Source organism: Fistularia commersonii, chromosome 15 (genome assembly GCF_037954325.1).
Source record: "Fistularia commersonii isolate RoL2024-O1a breed Wild chromosome 15, RoL_Fcom_v1.0, whole genome shotgun sequence".
In the NCBI taxonomy this organism is placed as follows: domain Eukaryota; kingdom Metazoa; phylum Chordata; class Actinopteri; order Syngnathiformes; family Fistulariidae; genus Fistularia; species Fistularia commersonii.
This window is the reverse complement of record NC_141298.1, coordinates 16273402-16294308: the sequence shown is the minus strand read 5'-3', so window position 1 is coordinate 16294308 and position 20907 is coordinate 16273402. Positions and strand designations below refer to the sequence as shown.

Genomic DNA, 20907 nt, shown 5'->3' with positions numbered 1-20907 from the left:
TAATGCAGCCTTAATGGCGTGCAAAAAGCCCTGAACATCCATTCACATACTGATGGCTGAGGCTGCAGTCCACGGTGCCAAACAGCGCGTCAGGTGCAAGCCACATTATGCTGTTTTTCTCCAATGGTATGGATCTTAGCGAGTCAAAAGCTCATCTCATTCACGCCTGGCAACTTTCATCACAACCAACACCATTAACTCTGTCAATGGTTAACTTGGCAACTTAATGTAAATTAATACTAATAGTCAGTTATGGTTTATGGTCACATCCAACTGTCTTCATCAGGGCACAACAACTATTGCATAGGACTATATCCAAATTAAGATGTTCACTACTGAATATGTTTATCATTACCGAATTACAGATGTTAAAAAAAATGTGTTAACAATAGAGAAAACAGAAAAAAGGCAACGTCTTAAATTGAATAGGCACTTAATGGAAGACTATTTTTGTTATTTTGGTCATGAAATGAAAACAGAAAGGGGGGGAGGGGCTTGTATCTCTGCTAACATGACTGAATCTCACCTATGGGACTAATTCTGACTGTTTCTGCCCATTTATACGTCCATCAAGCTTTTTTTTGCCATTAGCCTATCTAAACAGCTGGTTATATTGGCAAATTGGCATTAAACATTTGTGCTGAGTTGAAGCTTTTTTTTATTTTCAAGGATTTTGCTGTTATGTGTGTAATTGTGCTTTGCTGTTATGTTTATCAGAAACAGGCTGGACAAAGAGATCATTTCCAGAATTTCCTTCCTCTTGATCTATAGGTGTTAAATAATTTCTTTCTGGGTGCCGCTCGATCAGATTGATATCTGAACGAAAAATGGACCAAACAGCGAATCCGTGTAATTCAGTTTTGTTGGACGGATAAAAGTGTTACCTCGGCAAACATCTCCTTCCCAGACCTCCTGCTCCTCCCCCTGTTTTCTCTCCACTCATGAATATTTGGGAATTTATGCCGGTAGAGAGAGCAAGAGAGAGAGAGAGAGAGAGAGAGAGAGAGAGAGAGAGAGAGAGAGAAGAGAGAGAGGGAGCAGGGACAAAGGGAGAAGGAGGGTGGTGAGGAAAGCGTGGAGGAAGGGGGTGAGCTGATATCGTCAGAGGCCCGGCAGCGCGCATGCTCCCTGCGAGCTCGGCTGGCTGCCTATTGATTGGAAAACAAGGGGCTGTGGGAGGACAGATAGGGGAGGCTGTGGGCTAACGGGTGAGGGAAGGGATACAGACCAAAGCTTAGACCACGTTGCCATCTTTCCCCCACGATTCTTTTTTTTCCCCCTCCCGTCATCCTGGCCTGAATGTAGCTGGTGCTCATCTCGGGCTTCATTGCGAGGGAGGCTGAGACTTCTTCTTGTCCAAGAGGGTCCTGCCTACAAGCCCGGCCGTGACATCAGTGGCTCATCCGCTGCAGGTAACCTCCCGTACCTCTCCGCATCTCCCCGCTTATCCTCCCCCCCCCTCAGCCCCCGACCCCTCTGTGGTCGTTGCTCTGCATCATCTTCCTCCTATCCTCGCCTTGTAACCATGGCTCCCCGTCCGTCTCTCCTTTCTCCATCCTCACGCTTTTCCGTTCCCTCCCCCACTCTCCTTTTTCTCTGTCTGATGAGCTGATGACATGCTTGATTTCCATTTCTGCCATGTCTGCCTGAATGCTGATTGAAATGGGATCTAATTTCACTTGTATAAGTGTGCAACATGGATGGTTTGACTGATAATTCATCACACATTAAATTTCTGGTTAATAGTCATATCTATTAGTCCAATAAGTTCAATTAAATTCCTGCTTTAAAAAAAAAAAAGAGTTGTGAATTTTTAAGTGCTATCTTGCATGTTTGAAAGTAATGCAGGACATGAAACTAGATGCAAATTAGACAATCTAATATAGCAATCAGTTTAATATTCTGGCTGGTCTTGGATTTTTGTTCAGTCACCCTCCCTTGGCAAAGTACTGAGGTGTGCTCTATTGCATTTAATGACCTCTGATGAGCTCTTGTAATTAGCTCTCTGAGCACCTGCATCTGCTTGGAAACACACCTGAAACCACCACCGTTCTCTGAAGGTCAAACACAAACCGACCAGCATGCTCTCTACACACACACACACACACACACCCTGGCAGTGTGCAATATTCAATATGTACACCTGCACATTGAATACACCCCTGCGCCATATTTGCTGCTGTCAGTTCTACCGTGTGTGATTGCATTTACGCTTCATGTTTTGTGAGACAGACATAATTCACCATTCAAAGAAATGACAGGCACATTCTGGTCAGGAATCCTAAAAACTTCCAGAGGAGCAATGCATCAGTGTCTGCATCAAAGAGTCCCTGTGGTGGAGTTAGTGTGAGCTCCCAGTCCACGTCTCCTATTTGGACCAATTAAATTACCTTAATTGGGTCTGTTGCACGGTGCAAGATGTCAGTCACTGTCACATAAAAGGAGGAGTGGGTTGGTTGACTTCCATGGTTTATTCAATAGTTTCCTAAACAATGGACAATAGAGAGATGAGAATTAAGAATTGAACATGTGATGAAAATAACACCAGAATGCATCGGCGCATCAGTTCTGGAGAGCCAGAAAACCAATATCCGGCTGGCAGAGCTGCACTTTGCTGAGTGTTGTGACAAGAAGGAAGAGGCTTGCACAAGCTTGTTTTAAATGGACTTCTCTGTGCTCACCCACTCGCCAGACCACAGTCCAGCAAAGCACAAAGGACAAAATTTGGGCCTCTCTCCTGTAATTACACTGCGTCAGACAGCCTGACCAGGCACAACTTCCCAGTCCTGAAAGTCTCACTGCAGCAAGAAGAATGTGCAAGAAGACTTTTCTTGCGGTTCCAACACCTATCAATTTCCCCTTCGTTTTCAGTCAGCCAAATAAGGGGATGGGCTAGAATTTAATTGAAAACTGGGAAATCAATTCAAATATAAGTCAACTTTATTGCTGTGACCCTTTTTCTTTTTTCTAACAATCGTGATCATTGCCATAATTTCATTTTGACTTTCTCAGGCAGGCACTAAGTGGGGTTTCGGCTTGCAGATTTAAAATTAAAACAACTTCCACACATTTAAGAATACAAGAAAACAAAAGAATACACTTCATGCCTTGTAAAATCAAGAGCCAATTTATTTTGTATTGACAAGGGGCAATGATACCCTGTGTAGTCATATGCAAATATAAAATACATATGTACAATTGTTTTCGGTAGAACATTATTATTTAGATAATGATTTCAAAGTGAATTAAATTAGCTCCCTGAAATGTAAATGATGACTAATAAAAGACAGCATTGGAAAAAAAACAAATAAAACTACCCTTAGTGGCCAGGGTCAGAAACAAACATAAGATATAACGCTTAAGATTAAAACATTTGCTGCATTAGTGGAGTAAAAACACAAAGCAGCAACAGAACCAACTGGAATGTATTGAGAAATGACACCAACTGTACTTACAGACTGATCCTTGGGAGCTTGAAGTTTCAAGCTGTGAAATTTCCATGAAGAGGAAAGGGTGAATAGTCTTAATGTACATTATCACAACAGCATGAGTATCGGCTGCTCTGTCTGAGTGGATTGTTTATTTACACTTATAACTATTCTGGAGGGAAGTGGAAGTGCCAACGGTAGACCTGAGAGAGCATCAATTTACCAAAATGAATAATGACAATAGAGGGGCTTATTTTGGTTTTCTGCAAACATTCCCAACCCAGAGCAATTCAAACTAGTTCGTTGCTGTTTCCCATTTTCATTAAGCTAGCCTCCAAGCGAGAGATTATTTTCGAAAACTAACTATATTTTCAATGTTCCCGAGACCAAAACCAGCTAAATCCCGGTAGAGTTTCTTAATTAACTTTGATTTACCAGTCAAGCCAACTGGTCGGGTTCCCACTGGGACCTGGTCCCCTTCTGGCACATTTACCTCCATCTCCTCTTTGTCTAGACAACATGGGGCCATTCCACATGAGGTGAGCGGGCCCAATTCAGGAGTCGCCAGATAAATCCTTCGGGGATGCCGGTAAATCTAGCAGATGGGAACAAAGAAAATAATGACAGGTTTTTTGGCTTCCACGGACCAGGCCTTTCTTTGAAGACATGTTCCTGCGGGGACGGCTCTGATGAAATACATCCATTTATACCTGGCTGAAATTAGATCCATATATTGAACACTCAATCGCCACCTCCGCTCCCTTTGCAGGGCTGAGTGAGATTCACCTGACCGGGGACAACATGGAAGCCCCTCTTGTGTGCTTGGATGAGGAGTTTGAGGACCTACGTCCATGCCGGATGGAGGAGCTGGACCATCCAGCTCTAAACCGCCCCTCTTACTCCACCACCAACACCACCACCACCACCTCCACTGTCCCGCTAGCTTCCATCACCCGTGAGGACTTCTCTGAGCTGGAGAACTTCTCAGAGATGATGAGCTTCAAGTCGATGGAGGACCTGGTGAACGAGTTCGACGAGAAACTCAACGTCTGTTTCCACAATTACAACACCAAGACGGAGGGCTTGGCGCCCATACGCAGCCAGACGCACAACCAGGAGGATGAGGAGCGGCTGCAGGACGAAGAGTAAGTGTCCAGCCTGTTCATTGCTTGTTTTCTCCTCAATATTTAAAGTTCAAGCAACAAATATTCTGGATGATAGTTTGTCTGCTTAATTGAATCAATTAGTCGGTGCATAAGAAGTGACTAAATTATATAATTTGAATTCTAGTCACAAAACTGCAATCAAATTTGGGCAGGACGCAGAAAATTTTCATCTGGTTACACTTAAATACATGCATTAGTGCAAGTTTATCCATATGTACCACTTCACTGTTCATAACAGCTGAGTTGATTATGGTGTCTGGACAAATTTCAGATTTACTCTGTACATCGAAAATGTAACACGATGCTCTGTGGTTTATGTATCAGCAAGTAGGATTTGCAGAATCCGGTAAAAAGGTTTGAAAATGCACAAGCACAGATGGCTGCTGATTACAGCCATAAGAAGTGGTTTAAAGTATCGTTCCAGAATTTTTTCTTTTCTCTTCTTCAAAACAAAACTGATCTAAAATGTATCCAAACAAACCCGATGAGACAGCAGCGCGGTCATACCTGAAAGTGATTGTATTTGTATCTCAGTATCTGAAAGAAAACAGACCTGTTCTGTATATATAATATTCAGGTTGGCCACCAACATCATTTGGCATTAATAACAGATTTAATTTGGGTAATGATGAAGGATGAACTCAACTTAAATGCCAGGCCAATGGTAAATGCCAAGAATTGTATGTAAGGTCAGAAGCTGATGACTATACTAAGTACAAAATGATAAGGGTTTCTTTAAAAAAAAAAAAAAAAAAACATAAAAAAATAAAAAGATCTAGTTTAAGGATTTAACTGTCGTGAAATTTGAATCTCAAGCAGATTTTTCCATTTGACCTCAAACCTAAAGTCTCTCTTTTACTCTAGGGTGTTGTTCAACTGAAGGTCAGAATTTCAGAAAGACAAAAATGCGAGTGAGATTCACAGAGATGTCTGATGAAGCGTGGAGGACGGAGCTACCACACAGAAATCAGGGCATAGCGTTTACAAAAGGAAGAAAAGACATTAGCTGCAATTTGCCATGACGGACTTGGTACTGCTACACATCAAGGCCAGCGATTTTTTTGTTTTCCGGCATTACCCAAAATATTTTATCCACCCTCTGTGCTTCCGCTTGCGACAGAACTCTCCAAAATACTGTATAAAGTTAAAACGTAGCATGTTTGTGCTTCAGAACTTCATGTGAAGATTTAATCCTTTGGGTATTACCATCACCTTAATTTTTTCTTCAACTCTACTTCCTAATCTCAGAAACACTATCACATTTTGAAATATGTAGAGTAGTTCTAACAGTACCCTCTAAAACAATGTCCTTGACAAAGAGCGGTGGTAAGAGCCACCTCGAACCGAGCCTGTGTGTCCCAGCTGCCTTTTTGTTTTCCCCGTAATGGAAATTTGCATTAAAGTTTGGGTTCAATGTGCCGCAGAGCTTGTACACAAACTAAAATCTGTCTAATCTCATGTGGTGTAAGACTAATCCATTATCTGCAAGATTTTAGGTTGAAAGAGGACGTGTACACCCCGCAGGCCTTTTTAACTCTTGTATTGTGACTTTGAGTACCCTGAAGCTCTAAGTGCTCTATAAATAATGCGATGATAACAACAAAAGTGCAACACAAATTCCCAGCCTGCGTGGAAAAATAAATAAATGAAAAAAAAAAAAAGAAAAATCAAGCACTGGCACACTCACTATGCAGGCGTCATTGCTATTCACAACACATACACACAAGGCCCAGCGTGTTACACATGATGGAAGCCGAAACATTTTCACACAGACCACAACATCGCGCAGTCATTCAGCAGCACGACCCCACCCTCCATGCTGCCCAGTGAGGCTCCATGCTGAATTATTCAATGTACCGCGCAGTGCGCTTCAGTTGGCTTCGCTTGTGTGTTTATGTCCATCTTCACCGCCCGACCAGCTGACTGCCAGATCCTTCCCCCTCAGAGAACAGACGTCCTCACACTATGTGCATGATTCTGATTAAAAATAGCCTGGACATAGGTATAACACAATATTTTAGGGAAGGAAATGTGTCCAAATTAGATGCAAACTATAAAAAGAAAAAAAAAAAACTGTGAAGAATAAGACTGCATACATGAACACCAAAGGTTAAGAATGAGACATTACGCACCAGTTACTGAAATGACTCTGTACTTTCATTTCAATATTAATGCATCATTGCGTTATGTTAAATGGTGCATTCATTCAAGCAATTTGGAAAGAAAGACAGTGCGACTTAAGGTACAGTGAGTTTGAATAGAAGTTAAACACACACACACAAACAGCAAAAACAATCAACACTATGAATCTGTGGTTTGGTAGAAAACTCTGTGGCACAACTCCGCTTAATCCCGACAGATGTCTGATTAGAAACATAGGCATGAGAGTCGGACAAGCTAGAATATTAAACAGAATGATTTCTCCTCGGTGGCCGCGGGCCAGTGAACACAGCAGGACAGTTTTGTAACATAGAGTTCCTATTTCTCAGGCCCAGATGACCAAACCCTATTCCTGCTCAAGGGTTTGTACAACTATTCAAATAAATATTTCATTTTGATTTCTTGTGCCACAGCTTTCAGTTTTAGGAAAGTACTGAGATGTAAATTAGGATATTGATATCACTCCCATGTCGCTCAGTTGTTAATGATGCGGCTGATCTTCCTTGCAGCAGATCAGAAGAGAGTTGAGTTTATTCAAAGATAAAAATCGTCCTTGTATCACCTCCAAGACCCAGTGATAATTCCTCTACGGTAGGACTGACAGTCATTTAATTCTCTGTAATAACAATAATAACCTTTGGAACTTATGTAAATCAAGTCAGGGATTATTAACTCAATATGCTGTGAAGCCTCAATTAATTTTTGTATCTTATATTACCATATTTTGGTTGGTGGCTGTGTATCATTCATTAAAACACAAGAAATCTGACCTGGTGTTGAGACTTCCCCCTCAAATGTTTATGTTTTTTTTCTTCCCTTGAAAGTGGCTGCTTATTCTAAATTAATACAGAAAATATGCTCGTTAGCAAGATAGTACCACAAGTTACTTGGAAAATTGCAACTTCATATCTGTTAACACTAGAAAGACAGTATTCCTTTCAAGATGAAGAAAAATTACTTGTGATTGTGTAAATACATCATCATATCATCTATATCATACGTGCTTGAAAGGAATTGCATGGAAAAAAAAAAAGTTAAATTCACAAAAAAAAGTGTATAAGACAATTTTGAGACAACATTTTCATCTGCATATTCATTGATTTACTTTAAGAGCACAACAGTGCAAACACTATGAAAGTAACAAACTTACAAGAAGTGGACATTGTTTTTTCGTCCCAAAAGAAATTTACTTGGATTTACCTGTACTTGGATTCACGCTAAAAACGTATGTAAAATGCGATTCAAACGGTACAAACTGCTCAAGTAATTTCACAACAAAAGCGCCAAACAGGAAAAAACACACAAAAACAAAACAGCAATTTCAACCAGCTGCCCCTGAACAATCAGGGCGTTATATAACCACAATGTGCAAATGAGGAGTTTCCTTTGAATAGATTAGACCACAGACAGTCAGACAGTCGGTTTACATGATGGCACCAGTTAATCTAGTTGGGCTCAGGAAAACACAAATCTCATTATTTGGGGTTTTAATAAAAGGAGCACTGGATATTTTATTCTGTTCATGATTGTTGCACTTAAGCCAATGTGTGCGTGCGCTTCTCCCGCTCCGTGAATGAGGTAAGCCGTGGGCTGAATGGTGTCCACTGTGTGACCGAGCGTGGGGGGGGGGGTGAGGGGGGGGGGGGCGCACCACCGAGAGCAGGATGGGAGTCCCGAGCCAAGAGAGGCTGCAGAACAAAGGAGACTTGCTCCCCTGGGTTCATGTCACTCCGTCCCAAACAGGCAGCGGAGACCACCGCCACGATGATGTGAGACACTTTATCTAAAACTCTGCTCAGGATACCTTTTTAACAAGCAGTAAGCTATTTCTTCTGTGCACTGTTCTTCCTGCAGCCCCCAGCTTCATCTGTATTGACTGGTAATAGTAAAAGACTTGACATAGGCTTCTAAAGAAATAACTGAGCAGTAACCCAGTGGAGATCAAATAGTACTCTAATGCTGTTACATAACCGTCTGGTGAAATCATGAGTGGATACAAGCTTAAAATACCAAAGCTGTGGACCCAAAAATAGCAAATTGATGCCGATCTTGTGGATACTTTTGTGTTTGCTTGCCTTACATGCGTGTGTTTTGTTTTTGCAGTGTGTGGGACGCTCTGACCGACAACTACATCTCCACCTGGGACGGAAACGATTCAGAGGGACTCAACGGCAATCTGTCAGACCAGGAGGTAATGAGACAACACTTGGACTCCACATCCAGCCATAGAACTGATCGGGACAATATAAATATTGTTTCTTTTTTTGTTTTAAATTTTCTCCATGTACTTCTTAGTGCTACTAAAATGTAAAACTAGTTTCACTGGAATTTAAATCAGTTTGGATCCTGTGGTCTTGTATACACAAAGCTGGTTCATATATCATGACAATATTTCTTCTGAGAACACCACAGTAGATTTATCATCACTTTTTCATTTTAGACGTGTTTTCAACATTTCTGTTTATAGCTCATACAGTAAGCCCGGTGTTTATCAGTGTTTCCACTTTCACTGGAATTAGGATTAGTAGGTTTGGAGGAGGTCAGATGTGAGGAATTCCTGGCTTCTCTCTTTATCGTCAACTAATCGGCATGGATATGACCACAACGATTCACAGCCATTCTTCATCCTACAAAACCCAATCTTTGCTTGATTATATATTTTTCATACATACAGTCTCTAAAATGTAATTGTCGTTATTTGTTTTTACTTAGGCTCAACTAATCTTTGAAGACATTTTTATCTTTTGGTCTATGCTTAATGACAGTGAGGATTATGTTACATCTGTGGCTCCATTTCAGTTGCTTTCCAGACTGTAAAGGGAATCTTTACCCTGCGGTTAAGAATGGTGCTTTTGGTACTCTATCCAAATTGCCCTTTTTTTCCGATTTGCAATTAATTTGCATCCAAACCATGGAAAAAATGTTATTGTGAATCCATGACTAACTCTGTGATCTACTGTTGTTTATTCCTGTCCGTTTATGCTCAAATAAGCACAGTATTAACAATTTGAAACGAGGTCTGACCCTGAAGACATGCTCACAACCCCGGAAAATTACTTTCACAGTTACTTCTTCCATTTTTTTATCTTTATTTCAGTTGTTTGAGATGATTTTTTCCCCTCCTTTTATGGATTTAGTCAAATGCAATGTGACTAGCTAAGCGGTCCATTCTCTCTGAGGCTTGAACCCCTGCTGACACTTGCAGGCATGCTTCGCCAGCCTTCACCGCTCTGCCATTCAGCGGAGGTCTCCTCTCCATCTCCTCTCTAAATTGCTTGTCACATTCAACTGGACTGAGGGCGCCGAGCAAGAGCTGCCTCGGCCATATTTGGCCTGGTCAAAGCTCGAGCAGCTGTTTCTTACGGAGGGAGAGGGTTGATGAGGATGTGCATCCTAGTTTGGAGGTAGATACTGTTTTCAAATCCAGTTGCCACAACACCCTCTGCCAGACCGACGGCAAACGTTTCTCCGAGAACGCCTCTCCTCGAGGCATCTTTCCTGTCTCCTCTGGAAATCCTGAGCAAAATTTTCAAACCGTCTCGGCTAGTATTCATTCCAAGCACACCGGGATCACTCAGACATCTTCACCTTTCAGCTGGATAAACTACAAAAAGGTTTCTTTGAAAAATATAGATAAATAGTGAACTATACAGATGGGGATAAAGAATCACCTTGGCACTGTTCAGTCTTTCAGAATGTCATGCCTCCGAGCTTATCGGCTCCTTTTATCCGTACAACAAAAAAGCAAAGCGACAGCAGAGAGGAGGAGACAATCACTTCATTCAGAAATGGATCGTAACAATATACAGTAGATGACTTAAGATAACCTCAAAGTATCTTCAACAAAGAAAGACAGAAAGGACAAATATCTTAATTCATTCACTGTCTACACCGTTTAACATTTGTCCCGTTGTCATGGGTGAGGGGCGGGGTAAACTCTGAACCAGCCAACTGTCAATCTTGTGCCCCATACAGAGACAAAAAAACCATTCAGTCCTTCTATAAACTTCAATAAATCCACAACATAATTTTGGACTGAGGGAGGAATACTCAAGAAGTCAGAATAATCGTGAAATCCACTGCATTGGTATCAACATTGCAAAATCGATGACAGTGAATAATTCCTCGTGGGTGGGATTACTTTAAAGACCCTACGATGGATTGGAAATTGCAGAAAAATCTTGCAACGCTTGTTTTTGGTCTCAGAGAGTGGGCGTTATCAGTGGTCATTAGTTTAAGCGTATTCTTGATAATGATTGTGACGCAACTGAGCTGACTCACAGAGAAATGCAATTAAGAAAATGCAAAAAGATAATTGAACGCTTTTGTTCAGCAATATCATGTGCACTATTTATAAACCTTTGACTAATTGAGGAGTTTATTATCATTTTGGAGCTCCTGAAACATGCGAGTGTCATCAGATTAGGCAATCCATTGTACTTTAATGCTGCTTTTTCAAAGCAGCAGTGTATAGGCTGGCTGATCGAGATAAAAACCTTATGAGTATCAAATCTGGATTACAACGTCTACTGACGGGACTATAGCATCACAATGCCCTTTAAGTACTTGAAGGGGCATTGAGATGTCCGTCACACTTTACTTTCCCAAACACGTCATGATCAGATTGTTATGAAAGTCCAAAAAGGTCGATAACACTTAACAATATTAGACTGGCTTTTGAAAAGCTAGAAAAAAAAACAATAAAAAGTACTGATAGTTGGAAATGAGACTGAGGTTCCATGTCAATTTGTCACAAACACATTCCTCAAGACATGAGATACTGCTGCATCTCCAAGAGGTTGGGAATGTTGAATAAAGCTCACCAGCAGCTGTTTGAAGTCTACTTTTTTTTTTTTTTTTTAATTTTACATTCTCTAGATCCACGAAAAAGAGGAGGACGAAATGAATGAAAAGAATGACAACGCCAACTGCCTGACCGACGAACCCCTCATCACAGCTGATCAGGTGTGTGAATTAATTGCAAACTCACTTATTTTAAAAGAGTGGTTTTTGAGTATTCTTCACTTTACTGACTATTATTTTTTGTGTTTATCCATTCCCTACTTTCATTTTCGTTAAGCTTTATTGAATAATTGTAATGCTACAGATTTGGCAACAATGTCAAATCTCTGACGCTGCCAGGCAGGAGGTCTTGAGGAAGACCAAAGAGAAGATTTATGGACGTAGTGAGAGAGGATATGAAGGTAGTTGGAGTGAGAGAGGAAGATACAGAGAATAGGGTTAGATGGAGAAAGTTGACTCCCTGTGGTGACCCGACGGGAAAAGCCGAAAGAAGAAGAAGAAGAAGAAGAAGTCAAATCTCTGACGTTTTAAATCTAATTTTTAAGCACCCACAGTGCCCCAACTATTGTTAATAACATCCTCTTTGTAGCAGCTGGTGGAGAAAAGGCTGCAGTTTTAATTAATTTAGACATGAGTGCAGTAAAGCCTTTTATACTGCACGTGATGATAATTGACATTAATTGACCATCAGAACTCATTACTTGGTATTGAAGAACCTGCTCTCAGTTGGTTTAATTCTCAGTTTTTAGAGGAAAAAAATCTTTGCAATCTCTCTCAGTCACTAATCATTCTCTAAGGCTCAAGTTACTTGTGGTCAGTTACAGAAAAATGCTGTTTGGCATTTATGGGCCTCAATTTGGCCTAAAAATTCACCATAATAATGATACTTCTTAAAACTGTTTTTTATGGATTGTGTTTTATTGTCTTTCAGTCCATCGACCCTTTACTTTTTCACAATCGTGTTTAGTTTTCCAAATTGCTATGTTTCGCAATTGTTAACACAACAGGCAAAAATGTATTAAAAAACAATTTTACATTGAACAGAACTGACTGACAGTGACTATGGGTCATATGACTAAATTGTATTTTTATTTGATACTTGTAGTATGACACTGACCTAGTGAATGGATATTATGACTGACTGAACACACAAATGTGTAATGTAATTGGTTCATGTAACCAGAGAAGTGTCATTGATGTTCTAATGGACAGCCACAAAATGGACAATCTTTCCACCAGTCACAGTCCCCCCATAAATTGAGAGTTATAGGTTTGTGCCTCCTCACCCTTTTCCTGCTTTTCCAATCGTCTCCTTCTATTCCTCCACGTTTCACGTCACCTTTACACAAGGTCATTGAGGAGATAGTCGAAATGATGGAGAACTCTCCGGACCCCGGTGAAACTGAGGAGGAGGATGAGGAAGAGAACAGCCACTGCTCCTCCAAGACCAGCCCATCCTTGCTGGAAGAGATCAGGCAGCTGTCCCAGGCCTCAAACAACAACTGCTCCTATGAAGGTGAAACTGCACATAATTTAACTTAACACATTATTGTTCTTATTTCAATTTTGAATTTAATAGCATGAAACGAACATGTTTTTCCATACCTCATGGGGAAACAGGTTAGGAGATTTTTCTTCATGATGGCAGTAACCTTTAGGTAACGGTTCATGTTTCTGCTTGAGGCAGATTATTAAACAATAAAATATCAAAGGTGAGACCCCTTACGCTCCACAGATCTTGACAAGAGTTGGAGGGGATCTTTGATGAAGAATAAAATCGTGCTAAAAATAAAGAGCTGTGAGTTTCCTGCCTGTCAACAGCACGGCTGCAAATTAGCTCTGGGGTTAGCTTTAAAATTTCGCAATACTGAATTAGCTGCTAAGCTGCATTAAGAGTCACAGCAGACCCTCAGTGTCATAACAATCAAAATACATTGACGTCAATCAGTGATGTAGTTTGCAAAGCTTCACGAGGCCACTCTGCATCCCCTTGTACTATTAGAAATGATAACAAATGACAATTTATAGACAAAGTGATTCTTTGTAACATCTTTGGGTAATAGTCTGACACATTAATGACATTGAAATTGACCAGAAAATGCTGAATTTCTAAATTAAAGGTGTATATCTCTAAATGAAATACAATGTTTATGTAATGTATTATTCATTACATTTGAACCCAAAGTTTGTATTTTTTGTGAGCCTCTAACCAGTAAAGGTCAAAGGGCCTTGGGGTACCGGTGCAGCAACTCTTGCTGCAGTCTTGAATAGCTGTGGAGCAGTAAGGAGCAGGTGCCATTTTTAAGCATATTTAAGCTTCCATCAAAACTCATCTTATACTAAAGAGCTGTTACATTTTGCATCTCAAGTTATGACTTGTCGTAAAAATTTTAGCCACAAAAATATGGACAATTACAATTTTGCAAGTAAACAAAAGCTGTTTCACCTTCCAGCCTCTAGTCAACCCCTGATATATAATTGTATTATATAACAACCAGTTGTCAAAAAAAAATTAAAAAAAATGTATGTTTGTTCTCTCCAAAGATTTAAACCTGTTAACACGCAAAAATATTTCTTGGCGGCCACCATTATGCAGCTGGAGTTAGTCAATACAAAAATTATATCTTAAATAAATTTGGTTAGGAATTGATTGCTAAACTGAGAATTATGTATTTCACTCTAAGGCAGAACAGACACTTTAAAATTATGAATAATATCTACCCATCTAAAGAATTATTGAGGTTACACTTAAATATCGAAGATAAAATTTATACATGTTTTGAAGACAATATTGAAACCACAGACCATGTATTTTTCTCATGCGAAAAAGTACACAGTATTTGGGCAAAAGCTCAAAAATGGATTTAAGCAAAATTTCTATAATCACCAATTTCTTTCGCAAGAGATTGCATGACATTTGATTTGCCTTTGGGAAACTCTTTGTCAATATTATTTCAGGTTTGGCTAAGTTCTTCATACACAAAACAGAATGCAAATATGCCCCCCCCCCCCCCCCCCCCACTTTTACCTTCTTTAAAAATAATATTAAATTATATAAAAAATCTCTAAAACCTATGGAAAAATCCAAAACCCAAAAAATATACCGTTGTATGAATGATATTCCCTTACATCCATTGAGCTAAATACAGATTGTATTCCCCTAGCCACTTTATTTGATTTCTAAAACTCTTGTTTATCTTTATAGTAAATTGATAGTACACAAAATAAGTGTAAGAAATGTTTCCTCCTGAATATTTAATATCATTGATGTACGATTGAATTTATCCCCTGTTTATTTGTTTATATGTTTTGTTTGTTTATACTTTATAAGTTCGATAAAGCTTAAAAAAAAAACAAACATTGGAGTTAGCATACTAGCCACCGCTTGCTAGCTAAATGCACAAACTCGACACCGCTCCGAAACACTCGATTTTAACCGCGTCTGTCAAACGCAAATCAAACAAGCGATTATTTAAAATTCAAGCAGTTCACACGGATCAAAAGCACTTTTTCACCCTGATTTTGAAGTACCTGTGAAGCAGAAGAGAAGAACACCTCATGCTCGTGAGCAGCTAGCTCCGGCGCCATATTTACTGTAAGGTAACTCAAACAACGCGTGCTTGAACCCCGCGTTTCCTGCTAGACTCGCACATTAGCGACACCTAGCGGTAGAAAGTGATATTGCAAGCCCTGCTTTCAAATGAAGAAAGAGTGTTGTTCCATTCCTGATCTTACCTTTGTCATTTCAGATTTTAATTTTAGCTGAGTCTATTCTATCGATTTTCTTCTGTTTCACTCTTGCACGAAAAAACGACAACGAAATGGGTCGATTTGCCAGGCAGCAAAGCCACAATGGTTTTCCAGTCACATTCTTTCCTGCAAGGGAGGCCCGCAGCCTCCGCATCAGAATACCGACCGCTGAGTCTGTCATGTCTCGTAACTCACTTTTGATCAACAGAGGAATTACTTTTTTTTTCTTCCTTTCAATCCGCTCAGTGATAGGAGACAAATGAAAATAAAATTCTGGATAAATGAGTTTGCAAAGATAAGAAATGTAATTTCTTCCTCTGGATAGAAGCTTGACGAAGTTCTGCTGTGTATAAAAATGCGTGAATCACAAAATACCATCATTAGGGAAAATTTCTGATACGCCCTGATACGTTTTTAGATAATAATTAAATCCTTTTTAAATGTTACCAAACTACAAAAAAAAAAAAAAAAGAATGAATGACTAAAGAGAAGCCGAAATGCATAATTTGCAAAAACAAACCCCTAATTTTTACATATATCTCTATATATATAGATATATGTTATAGGGTATTAGTACATTATGATGCTTCGTTTGCACATTATTGCTACCTTGGTGAATATGAAGATTTTCCCTGTGAATATTTTGTCTCTTTTCCTCCATCCTGCAGGCCTGAGTCTGATGCCCAGCTCTGCACTGGTGGAGCTGCTGCACCGGGTTGAGGCCGCCATCCGCGAGTACTCCGAGGAGCTGGTTAGCCAGCTGGCCCGGCGTGATGAGCTGGAGTTCGAGAAGGAGGTGAAGAACACGTTCATCACGGTCCTGATGGAGGTGCAGAACAGGCAGAAGGAACAGCGAGAGAGCAACAAACGCCGGCGCCGGGACAAAGCCCTGAGCCTGCAGGGGGGAGGCACTCTGCCTGTGAACGTCGGGAATATGGGCACCACAGGCCGCGTGGTGGAGAAGACAGCGGGAATGCCCGTTAAGGTATCCACTATGACGACAAATAAAACGCCGAGACGCTCATTTGTGCCATCAAACTCTGACCGGCCCGAGTGCACCAATCTCACGACCCTTCCCCGTTCACTACCTCGCCCACCCACGTCATGTTCTAACTCTGCCGTCTCTCCTTGTTGGTCCACATCCTGCCCTTTTTTGTTTATTTATTTTATTCATTGCTATTTATTTTTGTCACTCTATTTATATTGTTGTTTAGTTCTAGTTGTTGTGTGTTTTTCCAACCTCACTGTTCCTTGATGTAGCTCATTGTCATCCCTGTTGTTGTCTGTTGTGAATTTTTTCCTGTTTGGTTTTTTTTTGTCTCGCTATCTCCTGTCTTCTGCCTTTCTATTGATATTTATACTCATATTCATATTCAAATTTATTTCCTTTTTTTGACATTATATTACACTGCTGTGATTCCCCTATGGGAATCAACATAAATTATCTTATCTTAACTCACTTAATAATAGCTTAGAATTTGGAAGAGTGACAAATACCATTGAATAAGAAAGAGAAAGGCAGTTAGAGAAATACTGAGATGGCATTGGAGGATCTCCCAGGGGGAGCAAAGTCACCTTCAGAGATGACTCAGTGTTTTGGATGATCCTCGCCGGAGCGTCTCAGGCAGCAGGAGAGACGGCGGATCGCGAATAAAACCACGAGCCTGGCCGTCGGCGGCTTTCAGAGGAAGCCGTCGTGTCCCGATTAGACGACAAGGTGGTTTTGAAGGCCAGCGAGGACTTGATTTAGCCTCTCGATAAAAACATTTCAGATTCACACACTGGTGTTCCCAAAAAAGCTCATCCTGAAGAAACCCCGGGAAAGCCGGCGTGTGTCGATAAAGGCTCTGGGAAACAATGGCAACCCGCCAGTTCGGTGGAGCCCACGGCCTCGATGGCCAGCATAATGGATCTCAGGTCCATTATTCTCCCGAAGCATCTTCCAGGAAAGCGTCCCCGTCTCCCCTCGGTAACAGCCGTGTCCGGTCCATGTCCAGGAACTGAGAAAAGCTAATGGCTTTTCCTTCCGAGGAGCAGCAGATGATCCAATCCTTTTTCCATGAGTAGACACATCCACCCCTGCAAAGCACACATGAAATGAAAACGTAGATGGCGAAATCATCGATTTTTTCTGTGCCCTGCAGCGCTTCAGCATGGAGGGGCTGTCCAACATCCTCCAGAGCGGCATCAGGCAGACGTTCGGGGGCACAGGGAACGACAAACAGGTGAAGCACAGAGTTCACTGACAGCTCATTTGTCCGTAATACACCTTCTCACATTTCATTTTTCTCACGTCAATCATTAATTAAGGTACGATATCGGCCTTTGGAAGGCCCTTAGTTAGATTCTGATATTCCGCGTGGAGCTTCTATGGTCTCCTCCGGGTTCTCCAGGTTCTTCTCACAGTCCAATAACACACAGGAGCTTCACCTGAGACCCCGATTTATCCAAATACACAAACTGTCTCATTGTGACTTGTGAAAAGAAAAGAATAGAATGTTCTTTTCATCGTCTCACGATGGAGGACGTTTCGGCGCACTAGAGGTAGTTAAGTTATAAATATTGCAAGGTGGAACAGTAGCACGTAGAAGTATCAGTTTGGAATAAAAATATACCGTAATTTCCAGGCTATAGAGCGCACCTGAATATAAGCCGCACCCGCTAAAAATAACAAAATAAATATATGTTATGTGTACATATACAGGCTGCACTTGTCTATAAGCTGCAGGTGTCGTTGTTGTAACATGAGATATTTACACAAAAACACATTTTTGTTTTACGTTTAATTCAATACATACAGGCAACATCTACAGATATGTAGCGGAGATGCTTTTTTTTTTTTTTTTTTTTAAATGTGCCCGTAACACGGCTGGGGAAAAAGATGAATAATAAATAACACAAGGAAAAGTCCGTCCGTTTTCTATCCTCGCTTTGTTTTCGCTGTCGGTTGTTTCATCGATGTGACGAGGCTAAATGTTTTGGCGTCACGAAGTTCGTTGGTGCATCTTTGTTTAAGCCGTAATTCTCAAAGCGTGTTAAAAAAGTAGCAGCTTATAGTCCGGAAATTACGGTAAACACTTGTGCAAAAAATAGAAACGAGCAGCAGAAAGCTGCTATGTATGGATGAGTGGATTTATGAATGAATGCATGAATGAGAGGGTGAAATATGTGGCCCGGTGATCGACCCACGCGTGACCTTCACTGCAGGATGAGAGGCGCGGATAATAAATGAATAAATCTCCTTCCCTTTTCCCTTCAGTGCCGTTTCAGTAAATTCTCTCTGGCGGATTATCTCAGACTTGAAGCTGTGGAATACGCCGGGTCAGAAGGTGTTTTCGATTTTAAATGTGGTCCGAGAAGAAAAATCTCTTTACTGTCACGAGTCAAGGTCTAACTCAGGCGTCTCTGTGCGTAATCCCATCACTGAGAGAGTAAACAAGCTCTGACCCGCCCTCGATTGTATGAAAGGCTGACGAACGGATGTAAATAAATGATTTACGGGTGACATCAACATTTTTATAAGCCGAGTTAAAGGAAATGTTTAAAGCACTGCAGGTGCACGGAGGGATTCGCCCACATGTTGGATGATTCCTGGAGGTCAGAGCAGAACCGCGTGAAGTTCTTCATCATAAAAGAGAGCGAATAGGAAGTCTGCGTCTGAATTTCGTCTCTGTTTCCAGTATATAAACACAGTCATTCCCTACGAGAAGAAAGGCAGCCCTCCGTCCGTCGATGACCTGCAGATGCTCACAAAAAGTGAGTGTAAAGAAAGTTTTTTTTTTTTTTTTCAAGGCCAATTACAACAACTGGCAAGGAAAGCCTTCAGATCTGACACGTTTTTCTTTCCCTCAGTTCTTTATGCCATAAAGGAGGACAGTGAGAAGGTGCCTACACTGCTAACTGACTACATATTGAAAGGTAAGCGGTTTAAAACCACAGCGAGTGATAAAATCCTTTATTAGAATCAGGTCGAAACGTATTGAAACGTAGCAGAATGGATGACAAAAGAACTGAAACAGTGCTTTGCAAATTCATTGATGGTTCAAGGGGGAAAAAAACAATATCCTAACGTGCTGTGAATGTCTTCCCCCTCCAGTCTTGTGTCCCACCTAAAGCACCGCCAGGCCGGGGGCGTCGTCGTGACGGAGAATCGTCCCCTCCCGGCCCTCCCGGCCCTCGAGCTGCATGACCTCCTCCCCCGCCCCCTTCGCCGCCCCTCTTTATCAACAGGGATCCTCACCATCTTCATCATCGCAATCACTTCAACTATGACTACTGCCTTTTGCTGAGCTCACCTTCTCCCCTTCTTGCACATCATGCTCAGGCCAGAACCCGCCCGCTTCCCCCGTCCGAGTTACCGGGATGAAAAATCCCCCATTTAAAGGACTTCACTGACGGAGCATGACATGCTATAAACCATCACAACACCACTTTGGTGCGGGGGACAAAAACGTTCCCACAGCATTTGTCCCCACTTGTAAAATAATGTTAACTCATAAACTGATCCGCAAAACCACCGGGTTCTTTTAGCGCGCGTTGCTTCATAAGGACTACATCCTCAAGTGATCCTTGCTCTGTGTCAGGTGACGGGAAAAAAAAAGGAGATTCATTCGAATAAAAAGCCATGCACCTTTTTCTGCCAACTCAGTACTGTAGCTCCATTTGAACGAGAAGAAACGCACAGCGATTACGGGTGCAGCGCATCGGTTTCCTTTCCTTCTTTACGGTCACTGGACGAATGTCCCGTGCTCTCCTGACTTTTTTTTTTTTTTTTTTGTTGCATTTCTAAATATTTGATATGAACTCTGTTGCAGATTTTTCTACTTTGGTTTGTCGTGTGTCATCAGAGTGACAGGCTCCCCCCCCCCCCCCGTCCCTCCACCCCCCCTCCTGACAAGATGAGCTCATTCTGTGCATATTTTCCTCTTAACATATTTATGACTTCCTTTGAGACATGTAGATGAATGTTACATCGCTAATCGCAAATTCTAATAAACGTGCTACCCTCACGGTGTTTGACTCTCAATGTGCACGAGTCCAGCAGGCGACGGGAGCAAAAAAAGAGTCGTCGGGGTTAATGTTCTGGAAATGTGTGAAACAGCTTGAAATGTATTCTTGCATAGGTTTCACGGGGTCGTCGCAAAGCTTTGACCAAAAACAAACAAAATAAAAAAAGAAAACCTCTGCCCTTCCTTATATATTATATATATAAGAAATATATACACTGCTCAAAAAAATAAAGGGAACACTTAAAAAAACACATCCTAGATCTAAATGAATGAAATATTCTTATGAAATACTTTGCTCTTTACACAGTTGAATGTGCTGACAACAAAATCACACAAAAATTATCGATGGAAATCAATTGTATCAACCCATGGAGGTCTGGATTAGGAATCACACTCAAAATTAAAGTGTAAAAACAAACTCCAGGCTGATCCAACTTTGATGTAATGTCCTTAAAACAAGTCAAAATGAATCTGTGTTGCTTCCTGAGTGGACACTATGATTTCACACAAGTGTGATTGACTTGGAGTTACATTGTGTTGTTCAAGTGTTCCCTTTATTTTTTGAGCAGTATATATATGTATATATACATA

The 20907-nt window shown here is 41.0% G+C and overlaps 1 protein-coding gene across 1 annotated transcript; it reads left to right on the top strand.

Annotated features, from left to right (window-relative positions):
* Positions 1-1163: 1163 nt before the first annotated feature.
* fez1 (fasciculation and elongation protein zeta 1 (zygin I)) lies at positions 1164-20316 on the top strand. The gene is made up of 10 exons (XM_086160276.1): positions 1164-1412; positions 4198-4573; positions 8858-8945; positions 11633-11719; positions 12908-13073; positions 15976-16292; positions 17452-17532; positions 18988-19063; positions 19160-19225; positions 19404-20316. The coding sequence occupies exons 2-10, from the start codon at positions 4230-4232 to the stop codon at positions 19418-19420; spliced, it is 1242 nt and encodes a 413-aa protein (XP_086016402.1). The 5' UTR covers positions 1164-1412; positions 4198-4229; the 3' UTR covers positions 19421-20316.
* Positions 20317-20907: the final 591 nt, after the last annotated feature.

What these genes read in the sequence shown, in the direction of transcription:
- fez1 (XM_086160276.1), top strand. Translation starts at nt 4,230, where the DNA reads ATGGAAGCCCCTCTTGTGTGCTTGGATGAGGAGTTTGAGGACCTACGT. An exon ending in GCAATCTGTCAGACCAGGAG is followed by an intron (nt 8,946 to 11,632) that starts GTAATGAGACAA and finishes TACATTCTCTAG; the next exon opens with ATCCACGAAAAAGAGGAGGA. An exon ending in GCACAGGGAACGACAAACAG is followed by an intron (nt 17,533 to 18,987) that starts GTGAAGCACAGA and finishes CTCTGTTTCCAG; the next exon opens with TATATAAACACAGTCATTCC.